This window comes from Phaseolus vulgaris, chromosome 3 (genome assembly GCF_000499845.2).
Source record: "Phaseolus vulgaris cultivar G19833 chromosome 3, P. vulgaris v2.0, whole genome shotgun sequence".
NCBI lineage: Eukaryota > Viridiplantae > Streptophyta > Magnoliopsida > Fabales > Fabaceae > Phaseolus > Phaseolus vulgaris.
The window spans coordinates 17,582,270-17,595,269 of NC_023757.2; the positions used below are offsets into that span (position 1 = coordinate 17,582,270).

Genomic DNA, 13,000 nt, shown 5'->3' on the forward strand with positions numbered 1-13,000 from the left:
GCGCCCATTTGTCCTTCTTTGCAAGTATTCACAGATTGCCAGAGGGAAGGTGTCCTTAGCTGACGGGCAAGGTTGCGCACAAAGACGTACCTGGGTCAACTGGCCGGAACATTTGGCGCCCACCGTGGGGCCGATTTAAAACATCAGTCCCATCGCAAGTTTCAGGAGACCTATCGGAGCTACCATAACGTCAGGAGAAGTTCAGAGGAAAACAGTGAAGAATGAGGGCCACGAGACAAGGTTCCGCATGCGCTGCGAGTAAGGAAATGTCCATGCAGCAGGTCATGGACATGATGCGGGGGCTGCAGGATGAGATGGTGGAATCGAGGGCGGAACAAGAACGCATGCAGGCGGATCTCGCAGCCTCGCATGCAAGAAGCGAAGAGCTCCATCGTATGAATGAAGAGTTGCGCCGGGGTTTGAGCAATAACCAAGGGCAACGTGACCAAGATGAGACCGAGCGTCTCACCCCACCAAGGGAGTTTTCCACACCCTTCTCGCAGGAGATTCTGGAAGCAGTGATCCCCAACACGTTCGCAGGACCCAAGGTGATCTTCACCGGGATGGAGGATCCTGAGGCGCTTCTCACTGCATTCCACATGCAAATGGTGTTGGTAGGCGGCTCCGATGCCATGAGATGCAAGCTCTTTATGAGCACCTTGACGGGGATGGCCATGGATTGGTTCATCAGCCTTCCAAACGGCCATATCACCTCCTTCCAACAACTGTCGCGGTTGTTTAGGGAGCAATACTTGGCGAACAGGGCTCCGCCGCCAGTTTCCTATTACCTGTTTGATGTAAAACAATATCAAGGAGAGACCTTGAAGGAATACATCAACCGTTTTGGGGCCCAAGTAGTAAAAGTTTGTACTACGGAGGAGCCTATGATCGTGTACGCATTCAGAAAAGGCGTATGTCTCGGCCCTTTTTGCGAATCCATTATTCGCAATCGCCCTAGGACCTTCGCTGAAATAAGGCGTCGCGCGGTGGAGCATATCGCCTCTGAGGGAGAGGTGTGTGAGAAGCGCACCAGCATCGTACCCTCACGCCCGAGAGCGCAGACGGGGGCTCAACTCGTCAGGGTCAATGAGACCACGACAGGGAGAAAGAAGCCAGAGGGGAGACGCCCCTATGAAACAAGAAAACCCCAGCCCAGGGGTCCAGCAGGGGGAAATCGCCCGGCCAGGGTAAGGGCCAGGCCAGCGAGGTACGACTTTGTGGTGGAATTGAAGGATCTGATTGTCGTGCCCAATATAGCTGAAAGGTTGAGGCGACCGGCGAAGACTGACAAGGTGTTAGGGCCTCGCAAGGACCCTTGGTGCGAGTTCCATGAAGCTTTCGGTCATCACATCAACAGCTGCCTGTCGCTGGGATACCAGCTAGATGAGTTGGTGAGAAACGGGTTTTTGAAGGATTACATCGCAGAGCCCGCCACGACCGCGACCCTGCCAGCCCCAGTGGAAGAACAAGCGCACGAGATGCCTGTCCTTGGCGAAGTCCACACCATTGCTGGTGGCTTTTCCGGGGGAGGACCCACTGCCTCCCAACGGAAGAAATATGCGAGGGGGGTCAATTCAATTGAAGAAAGAATCTCAGGTAACCCGAGGGAGTCAGACCTCGTGTTCACGAGGGCAGATCTACAGGATGTTGTGCCGCACGACAATGACCCCGTGGTCATTTCGGTTGTCACGGCTGGCAGAAAGGTGCACAGGGTTCTAGTCGACCAAGGAAGCTCTGCAGATGTTATGTTCTGGTCGACATTCAACAAGTTGCGGTTGTCTCCCGAACTTTTGAGACCCTACACAGGGTGCTTTTATGGGTTTGCTGACAACCAGGTGGAAGTACGAGGCTACTTGGAATTGAGGACAACATTCACAGATGGAACGACCTCACGTACCGAAAACATTAGGTACTTAGTCGTAAATGCCAACCCAGCCTACAACATCCTGTTGGGCAGACCGGCGTGGAACAGGCTGAACGCAGTAGCCTCCACGCGCCACATGAAGATGAAGCTGTCGGATCTCAGTGGCAAAGTGATCGTCATCAAGTCAGATCAGGAGGAAGCGTGGTAATGTTATGACAATAGCCTGAAAACAAAGAGAGGCGTGTTCATGGTGTTCGAGCGTCCGCCAAGTTCAGACATGGCGATGGAGGTAGAACCCTTGAACGAGGCGACGCCAACGAAGTCAACGCCTGGCGAGGCCACACCCGTGAGGGCGACCCCCGAAGCAGACACGCACACGGAGGAGAGGCATGACGACACATCGCCCGTAGAAGAGGCGACGCCTGGAAAGCACTACCGGGCGACGCCCCTTAAGGAAGATAGCAGGGATCAGCCGGCGGCCAACGTGGTGGAGAGGCAGATTGGTGGCAAAACGTTCAAGTTGGGGCGTTTGTTGAGCCAAGCAGAACAGGATGAGGTGGCGGAGGTGATTTCACGTCATTTAGATGCTTTTGCATGGTCCGCCTCAGAGATGCCGGGTGTACTGACCAGGTCATCAGGCGTGATGACGTGTCTTGCACGTGCTCGAGTGAGCCGTGCTCAATGGAACGCGGTGGCTAGAAAAGATGAATGGCTCGGTAGTGGGCATAGTCGCCGATCGGTGGATTGGCATTCTCCGATCTCTAGTGTGCGTAACCAGCGGTCACCAGAGCTGCGTCGCAGTCGCCGGGTCTCCCAGCGAACTTCGTTAAGGCTGTCGAAAGCTCAGAAGGGTAATTCCAAGCGTGTAAGTTCAGTAAGACGATGGTGGCACCAGCTTGGGGCATGAAAGTCGAGTGGGTTGGGGGAAACACCTGGCACATCAGCGACAGGATTCCCAAAGTGGACATTCGTTGGTGGCAAGGTTTCCCCAGCTAGAACATGCATGGCGTAGCAGTAAGGAGGGTGCCATTCGCGACGAGCGATATCATAGAGATGATGCACCTTGTTGCATCCGATACTCGCCTTGTCGGGTGGTGTTTCACAGCGCATTACGTGCTAGGTTGCCCCTTGAGTTGAAGACTTAGCTGTGCGGCTGGTTACTACACAAGAATGACGCTCAAGTTGCCTTAGCTCAGATGACGACACGTGTAGAGCTGGGCGCTACCTGCTATCCCAGCCCAAATGGCGACACGTGCAGGGCTGGACGCGAGCCACGCGTCCTAAAGCATAACGGCCTGTAGAGAGAAGAAGCCTACCTATAAAGGTAACCTTAACAGAATCTGCAGAGGTACGTTTTTCATTACAACTGATACTGCTAAGGTTGTGTGCCTACAGTACGGTCCTACAGAGCATATTCTCTCTTAGTTTTTGGGTGTTCTTGTCACTGACTTGAGCGTCGGAGCGCCACCGGCCGTAGAGGCGCCACTATGTGTTTTTCAGGTTCTCAGAGAAGCTATCTGTGGAGTGGACTTGGAGGGCACGTGGTGTCAAGCTGGTGAGGAAGATCGTGACAAGGCAACGCTCTTGCGCTAAGTCAACCGGCAGGATCATCTGGCGCCCACCGTGGACCGTATAAAGGTGATTCCCAACCATAGTTTGTGTTTGTGGTGCTTCGAGTGTTTTCTGTTCGACTGCTTGCTATCGCAGTCGACTCCTGGAGTTTTCACCGTTTGTTTGGAGTCTTTTGAGCTGTTGAGTTTGTTGGGGAAGGATGAGGACAACGCGCTCCAGCTCAGTCGCGCCATCAATAGACGAAGATGCTGTGTCCATGACACAAGTGATGGACATGATGAGTACGCTGCAGGAGAACGTGGCTGCATCGTGTTCTGAACAGGAAAGGATGCATGACGCGTTGGAAGCCTCGCAAGCAAGGAATGAAGAGCTCAACAGGATAAACGAAGAGCTACGCAAAGCCCTTCAGCAGCGGGAGGAACGTGCGACTGGGGACAGATCTGCACCCCCATCCCCATCGCGCAGCTTCCCTATGCCATTTTCCCAAGAGATCATGGACTCGGTGGTCCTGGCTAACACTGCAGCGGTGAAAGCGTCTTTCACTGGGGTGGAGGACCCTGAAGCCCATCTCACGGCGTTTCATACCCAGCTGATGCTCTCAGGGGCTCAGATGCGGTGTACTGTAAGGTGTTCATGAGCACTTTCAGCGGAACAGCGTTGGACTAGTCCGTCAGTATACCCACTGGCCACATTACCACATTCCAACAGTTTTCCAAGATGTTTGTTGAGCAATACATAGTGAACAAGGCGTCACCTTTGGTGTCTTACGACCTATTTGATATAAGGCAGTACCAAGGGGAGTCCTTGAAGGATTTCCTGAACAGATTCGGAGCTCAAATAGTTCGCTTGCTGGGAAAGGACGAAGAGATGTTCGTGCACGCCTTCAAAAAGGGTGTGTTACCTGGTGATGTGAATGTAACTACAAGAACACATGATTCTTGACATTCTTAGGAACAACTTGAGCTGGATTTGAAAAGGCACTTTACTTTAGAATTGGATCAATGTTCTAAATTCAAGAACTCACCAAAACTATGCACCAACCAAGACTCATATTGAAGTCCATGTATTGTCAAATTGAATCAAAACAAAAGGAAGGAAGAACAAGAATTAAAACTGGACAGAATTAAGAAACTAGCTACTGAACCGAAAAAGAAACAAAGAACAAAGCTGGAAAACAGAGTGTAAATGGTAGAAAATGAAGGAAGCACATTAGGAAATGAAACTACCGAATGGAAAAATTGAAGAAAGGAAAGAAGACACTTATATGAAGATGCTTGCTGGATTTTGAGGATTGGAAGAAGCCATTCACGCCACTTGGAACCTTGAACCAAGATAAGTGATAGAGTGCCACCACTTGAAGCTCACCATAGCTCACAAGATAAGGCAAAGAAGAGGAAGACTCAAAAACTCACAAATTCTCTCCCAAATTGAGTATAGTCTCTCTACTATAAAATTCCAATCTGAATTGTACAAGCTAAGCACCTTTATTTATAGCCTAGAGGTGCTGAAAATGCAAGCTAAATGGCACACAAATGCAATGAAATTCGGTTTGGCACCCCCTAGGCTCCTATCTACACTCCCCCCTAGACTCCCTTACTACTTACACCTTTTTATTACACTCACACCCCTATTCTACAAAAGAAATAAGAAGAGCCATTTTATTATACTCTTGTCCCAAAGCTCTTGCCATGCTCCTAGTAATTCGTTGGGCTTGGGCCCCTTGTTGGGCTTGGGGCCCTTGTTGGGCTTGGACCCCTTGATGGGCTTGGGCCCCTTGTTGGGCTTGGGCTTCATGGCCTAGACCATCCTCTACTTGGTTTCCATCATACTCCCCGGGTTGGAGAGAATTCGTCCACGAATTTGGGAAACCTGCAGCAAAAGGAGTGAGATTAGTAACATTGAAAGAATTACTACCAAGATAAGTAGAGGGCATATCTAACTCATAGGCATTATCATTAATCCTCTTGATGACTTGGAAAGGGCCATCACCACGAGGCAAAAGTTTGGACTTCCTTAGAGAAGGAAATCTATCCTTTCTCAAATGAAGCCAAACCAAATCACCGGGCTCAAAGATTAATGCCTTTCTCCTTTGGTTGGCAGTGTCAGCATACTTACCAACTTTCTTCTTGATCCTGCCGGCAACTCGAACGGGGAGGAATCGCTTCGTAGCACTCTCTGCCCTGTCTACGCGACTGCGTCTTCTGCAGAATCACCCTCAGAACCTTCTCTTGCTTCTCCAAACGTGACCTGCAAAACACACAGACGGCGCCTCTAGCGGCCGTTTGCACTCTGACGATCAAGTTAGTCCACAGAACCACCAAAGACTAGAAAACTAGTAGCGTGTGTGTGAGAACTCTTGCACTCTGTTTTTCGTCTCTCTTTTTTTCTCTCTCCCTCACTCTCGCTCTGATTCTCTCTTTTATCTCTCTTTCTCTGCTTCTGGGCATAACAGAATTCTGTTATGCTTTTCTGGCATGCGTCAGAACCCTGTTATGCTTTTCAGAGAAAGCGTACCTTCAGAATCAGCAGTGGGGAGCGTGAGAGTCTGAGCATGTCTGCGCGTCTCTGCGCTTGGCTGCGCCTGTCTGTACCTTCAGTGGTACGAAGTGCTCTTTTGTCTGGACCGCACCCCTCTCAGATGATGACACGTGGAGGCCTGCAGCTCACATCTAACCACACACGTGTCACTTACTGGAAGGGCTCTAGCGCTTCTCTTTGTGTGCCTAAGTTACGCCCTTGCGGAGTAACTTAGGATGCTTCTCTTATCTGGGTAAATCGCATACTCTTAGGAGAACGTCGGGTGTGGCTGGTCTAGGCACACTCACCAAACGTTACTCTCTGCGTAGGCGACTCACCCTTGAAGATGCCACGCACGTAATGGGTTGAGAGAATCACCAATCACCGACTGGCTTACTAGTTCCCTCAGGCCACTCTTGTGCATGATTCCTTGAGGTGTGCTCATGCGAGGTCCATGCGTAACGCTCTCGCTGGGAACATTAGTCCCAGTTTAACTGCGTGTAACACGAGACCCCGATGACAATACACCCGATGACTGATCAGTGTTTATTCGCTTATCGCGCTCTGCCTCCAGGCGCGAGTCTGGGAACTGGTCTGCTGGTGGTCACTTGGCTACTGACCACCGATCACCATTCTGGGTGATCTATCCCCCGACCTCTCTGCTGCCTGATCTGTCGGTGGTAACTTGGTTACTGACCACCGATCACCTCTCTTGGCGATCGTCCCCCCGACCTCTCTGCCACTTGGTCCACGTGTCACCCTTCGAGTGGTCCACGTGGTTCTCTGCTGCTGACGTCATCGACTACCGATGACCGATCGGATCACTTCGCAATTTGTAACTTGATGCGGTTATGCAAATTTTTAACAAAAGATGCCTTTTCAAAACCGTCTTTGCATAGAACCTCATCAAGGACAGGAATGGGAAGAAGATCTAGAGGTGTGAGGGGATTAAACCCATAAACAACCTCAAAAGGAGAATGGTTAGTGGTGGAATTCACTACTCTATTATAGGCAAATTCAACATGAGGTAGTAAATCCTCCCAAGCCCTTGGATTCCCGGAAATAAAGCATCTTAATAATTGACCCAAAGTTCTATTAACCACTTCGGTTTGACCATCAGTTTGGGGGTGGCAGGTAGTAGAAAACAGAAGTTTGGTGCCAAGTTTCCCCCATAAGGTCCGCCAAAAGTGACTTAAGAACTTAGAATCCCTATCAGATACTATACTTCTAAGAAGTCCATGCAAACGAACAACTTCCTTGAAGAAGAGATTTGCAATATGGCATGCATCATCCACTTTGTGGCATGGAATAAAATGAGCCATTTTAGAAAAACGGTCCACTACCACAAAGATGGAATCCTTACCCTTCGATGTCTTGGGTAGTCCTAAGATAAAATCCATAGAAATATCAACCCAAGGCATTGTAGGGATAGGAAGAGGGGTATATAAACCATGGGGTTGGACCTTAGATTTAGCCTTCCTACATGCTATACATCTATCACAGAAGGTATGTACGGATTTGCGCATGTGAGGCCAAAAGAAATGTTCATGCAATGTTTCTAAGGTCTTAGCTACCCCAAAATGTCCCATAAGCCCACCCTCATGAGCCTCTCTAACAAGAGATTGTCTAATGGATCCTTGGGGAACACAAAGTCTTTTTCCTTTGAAAAGAAAACCATTATGTAAGAAAAAGTCTTTGTGACCTCCCTTAGAACACTCTTGATAGATTAGAGAGAAATCTAAGTCATCATGATAAAGTTCCTTTATGTGATCAAAACTTAAATATTGAACATTTAAAACATTTAACAAGGTATATCTTCGTGAAAGAGCATCGGCCACTACATTAATTTTACCTTGTTTATGTTTGATCACATAAGGAAATTGCTCAATAAACTCCACCCACTTAGCATGTCTCTTATTAAGCTTGCTTTGGCTTTTTAAATATTTAAGGGACTCATGATCACTATGAATCACAAATTCCTTTGGAAAAAGATAATGTTGCCAATTTTGCAAAGCTCTAACAAGAGCATAAAGTTCTTTATCATAAGTGGAGTAATTGAGATGACTCCCTTTGAGTTTCTCACTAAAATAAGCGATGGGGTGTCCTTCTTGAAGGAGGACGGCCCCAATGCCTATATTAGAGGCATCACACTCTATTTCAAATGTCTTAGCAAAATTAGGAAGGGCTAGAATGGGGGCTTTAGTTAATTTATCCTTCAAAGTTTGAAAAGTGTTTTCTTGCTCTTGTCCCCACTTAAAAACCACATCCTTCTTTACTATGGCATTTAAAGGTGCGACAATTGTACTAAAGTCTTTCACAAACCGCCTATAAAAACTAGCAAGGCCATGAAAGCTTCGTACTTCATTAACATTGGTGGGTGTTGGCCAATGTTGAATTGCTGCAACTTTTGTTTGATCTACATGCACCCCTTTATGACTAACCACAAACCCTAGGAAGTCTATATGATCTAATGCAAAGAAACATTTAGCATGGTTAGCATACAACTTCTCCTTCCTAAGGGTTTCTAGAACTTGTCTAACATGTGACTCATGATCTTCTAAGGACAAGCTATATATAAGAATATCATCAAAGTAAACCACAACAAACTTGCCAATGAATGCTCTTAAAACATGATGCATGAGTCGCATGAAGGTACTAGGAGCATTAGTCAAGCCAAAAGGCATGACCAACCACTCATATAAACCAAATTTGGTCTTAAAAGCGGTTTTCCATTCATCACCATGTTTAATTCGAATTTGATTGTAACCACTCTTAAGATCAATTTTGGAAAATATTTTAGACCCATGTAATTCATCCAACAAGTCATCTAACCTAGGAATGGGATGCCTATATTTGATGGTGATGTTATTTATAGCGCGACAATCCGTACACATCCTCCATGTCCCATCCTTTCTAGGGACAAGTATGACAGGCATAGCACATGGGCTCATGCTATCTTGTACCCACCCCTTAGCTAATAAATCCTCAACTTGTCTTTGAATTTCTTTGGTCTCTTGGGGATTGGTCCTATATGCAGGGCGATTTGGTAAAGAAACCCCGGGCATGAAGTCTATTTGGTGTTCAATCCCTCTTAGAGGTGGTAAGCCTTTAGGAGGATCTTGAAACACATCTTCATATTCCTTTACCAAATGGTCCAAACATGTGGGACTATCCTTAGCCGACTCATATTCAATAGGTCTAGGAATAGCTAAAAAAATAGGCTTGTGAGTAACTATTACCTTTTGAACTTGTTGGGAAGATATGAGAAGGCTTCTCTTGGAATTTTTAATTTCTTTTTCTTTCTCTCTCTTTTCTCTCATTTTGATTTGGTCCTCATGTACCTCTTTTGGAGAGAGAGACTTGAGAATGACTTTGTGTCCATGGAAGTTAAAAGAAATTTTGTTGGTAAAGCCATCATGAAATTTTTTTCTATCAAATTGCCATGGCCTACCTAAAAGGATATGAGTAGCTTCCATTGGAACAACATCACACAAGACCTCATCTTTATATTTGCCAATGGAAACTGTAATGAGGACTTGTTTGTTCACCACTATCTCACCCACCTCACTCAACCATTGTAACTTGTAGGGCTTGGCATGAGAGATGGTAGGCAATCCAAGTTTGTCTACCACTCTTGTGCTTGCCACATTTGCACAACTCCCCCCATCCACAATCAAAGAGCAAACTCTATCATTAATAAGACACCTTGAATGAAAAATATTTTCTCTTTGAGTTTCATCAAAAGGTTTTAACACTTGTCCAAGCATGCGTCTTATTACTAATAGGTCACCCTCATGTGGGCTTTCACTTTCACTCTCACTTGGGGATCTAGAAGGTGAGGAATGTCTAGAAGATTCGGACCCATGCTCACTACTATCTACCCCATCATGCATATACATAGTTCGTTTAGTAGGGCAATTAGAAGCAATATGTCCATAGCTTAAACATTTAAAACACTTCTTACTAGACGATTTTTGTGGTGATTTAGGCCTAGCATTGGAAGTGGAAGGCTTAGACTCTCTAGGTTTGAAAGTAGAGTCCTTAGAAGGGATGTTTGAAAAAGAGTTTTTATTTTTCCAAGAAGAGTGGTAGTAGTTATCTTTAGAAGAATTTTTGAAAGCCTTTTTCCTTGCAAGTTGATTTTCAATTTTGCTAGCAAGGTGCACCACATTTTCCAAAGAAGAATATTCTTGTAACTCTACCACGTCTTGAATATCCCTTCGAAGTCCACTCACAAACCTAGCTATCTTAGCCTCCTCACTCTCATCCATATTAACTCGAATTAAAAGCGTGTCTAGTTGTTTAAAGTAATCATCCACACTTAGCGCGCCTTGATGAAACCGTTGGAGTTTCAACATAAGGTCTTTCCTAAAGTGTGGGGGTACGAATCTAGCGCGTAAACATGCTTTCAAATCGTTCCAAGAGACCACGGGCGGCCTCTTGTGTAGGTCAATGTCCATGAGGTATTGATGCCACCATTGCATGGCATAGTCCAAAAATTCTAAAGAAGCTAACTTAACTCTATGCTCATCCCTAACCCCATTTACATCAAAAATTTGGTCAACCTTAGCCTCCCATCCTAAGTATACATTGGGATCACTATCACCACTAAAACTAGGAAGTTTTACATTTGGAGAACAAGGGCCAGCCACATGTTGGCGCCTCTCTTCATGGTGATGATGTCTTGGCCTTGGATTGTCTTCATAATAACCACGGGAGTGCCTTGAAGAATGCCGACTAGGAGGAGGAGTTCTTTGCTCACGGTTTTGATGCATTTCCTCTCGGTTTAACTCCAAACTTTGGAGCCGTGCTTCCATCTTCCTTATCACCTCAAGATAGTGAGCATTGGATTGCTTGGCATTCTTTAAGTCCTCATAAAGGGCTGCCTTTTGTGGTGAGCACGGTTTGGAGGACTCTCCACTAGAGAAATGAGCCATGAGCAGAAAATACACAAAAACAGAAAACAAAACAGTGAAAGAAACTTGTTAAACAATTAAAAACAGTGAGATATAGGTTGCTGGAAAAATGCCCAAGAAAGCACTCAAACCACTCCAAGAAAGTATTTTGTCCTCAACCAAGCCTTGCTTGTGAAATGGAGTAGCTTCAAGTGAAATATGTTACAGCAAACCAACTTACTTAAGAACAAGTCTCCACACAACTTTTAAGAAGAACAAAAAGACAAGCAAGAAAAAGGTGTAAACAATAAAAGCTAAACCAAAAACAGAGAGGAATGTATGACAAACTAGAAAGAATATGAATGAAAGACAATCAAGAAAAATAAGGAACTCAATGAATAAAGAAGGCACACAAAAAGAGTCTTAAAGAAAAGTGCTAGAGTAGATTAAAGAAAACAGAAAACAGCTACTGGAAATTTTTTATTTTTTACTTTTTAAAGCAAACTGTGCTATGTTTACAGATTTAACTGTACCGATTGAAAGCGAACTGGAATGTGAAAAATTAACCACAGAAACTTCAATGTCTTAACTCAAAAATGGCACTGGAATGAGGTAAAAACAGTAAGCCAATTGAGAGAAATAATTTTTTCAAAATTGCTGCCCAATTACCGTATTCTTTTCGGCAGTATTGTACACTTTTCGTATTTTATTTATCATTTTTTGTGTACTTGGAATTTTTGAGTGATTCTTTTTTCTATGCTTTTGTAACACTTTGAAGTATGTAAATCCAAATTTTAAGAAATTTCCTATGAGCCAATTAATTGCAGTAAATTGAAAACAGTAGCACGTTTGTAAGAAAACAGAGGAGCCTATTTAGGAATGAAAAACAGTATGATGAACTAGCAAAGACATAATGGAAATTGTGTAAAGGAACTTGTATAGAATGAAAATACAAGCATGAACTCAAATCTAAAAAGGAAAATGCACAAAGGATCAAGCAATAAACTCAAAAAACAGAAAGTAAACCAAAGCAAGAAACAATTAAAGCAATAAAAGTACTACTAGAAGTAATGACAATTATGGAATAACATGACTAAGACAAAACTTGACATGATTACAAAATTAAAAGACATATAACAAGATATAACCACAAGTGAAAGGAAGCTTAAGGTCAGCTCTAGGAAGGAGAATGCCATTCCAAAAGAGCAGCCATACTCATATGAACAATGAGTGCTAGAGTCCTTTTCACAAACACATGGTGTAACAAAAGAAAACAGCAAGAAAACTCAAAATAAATCCTAAAACAGAATGGTAAACAACTTGAATTAAAGAGCTCTTGAAAGTAAAGTGCAATACAACTCAAGAATTAAGCAAAAACAAGCCTAGACTCTAGATACCACATGATGTGAATGTAACTACAAGAACACATGATTCTTGACATTCTTAGGAACAACTTGAGCTGGATTTGAAAAGGCACTTTACTTTAGAATTGGATCAATGTTCTAAATTCAAGAACTCACCAAAACTAAGCACCAACCAAGACTCATATTGAAGTCCATGTATTGTCAAATTGAATCAAAACAAAAGGAAGGAAGAACAAGAATTAAAACTGGACAGAATTAAGAAACTAGCTACTGAACCGAAAAAGAAACAAAGAACAAAGCTGGAAAACAGAATGTAAATGGTAGAAAATGAAGGAAGCACATTAGGAAATGAAACTACCGAATGGAAAAATTGAAGAAAGGAAAGAAGACACTTATATGAAGATGCTTGCTGGATTTTGAGGATTGGAAGAAGCCATTCACGCCACTTGGAACCTTGAACCAAGATAAGTGATAGAGTGCCACCACTTGAAGCTCACCATAGCTCACAAGATAAGGCAAAGAAGAGGAAGACTCAAAAACTCACAAATTCTCTCCCAAATTGAGTATAGTCTCTCTACTATAAATTCCAATCTGAATTGTACAAGCTAAGCACCTTTATTTATAGCCTAGAGGTGCTGAAAATGCAAGCTAAATGGCACACAAATGCAATGAAATTCGGTTTGGCACCCCCTAGGCTCCTATCTACACTCCCCCCTAGACTCCCTTACTACTTACACCTTTTTATTACACTCACACCCCTATTCTACCAAAGAAATAAGAAGAGCCAT

The 13,000-nt window shown here is 44.6% G+C and overlaps 2 protein-coding genes across 2 annotated transcripts; one reads left to right on the top strand and one right to left on the bottom strand.

Moving 5' to 3' along the window:
• Window positions 1-266: 266 nt before the first annotated feature.
• Window positions 267-2,072, top strand: LOC137839253 (uncharacterized). Its single transcript, XM_068648375.1, has 2 exons — window positions 267-1,703; window positions 1,836-2,072. The coding sequence occupies exons 1-2, from the start codon at window positions 267-269 to the stop codon at window positions 2,070-2,072; spliced, it is 1,674 nt and encodes a 557-aa protein (XP_068504476.1).
• A 2,128-nt stretch (window positions 2,073-4,200) lies between these two features.
• Window positions 4,201-11,017, bottom strand: LOC137839255 (uncharacterized). Its single transcript, XM_068648376.1, has 2 exons — window positions 8,345-11,017; window positions 4,201-4,252 (listed from the first exon to the last, which is right to left on the bottom strand). The coding sequence occupies exons 1-2, from the start codon at window positions 10,888-10,890 to the stop codon at window positions 4,201-4,203; spliced, it is 2,598 nt and encodes an 865-aa protein (XP_068504477.1). The 5' UTR covers window positions 10,891-11,017.
• Between the last annotated feature and the right edge of the window lie 1,983 nt (window positions 11,018-13,000).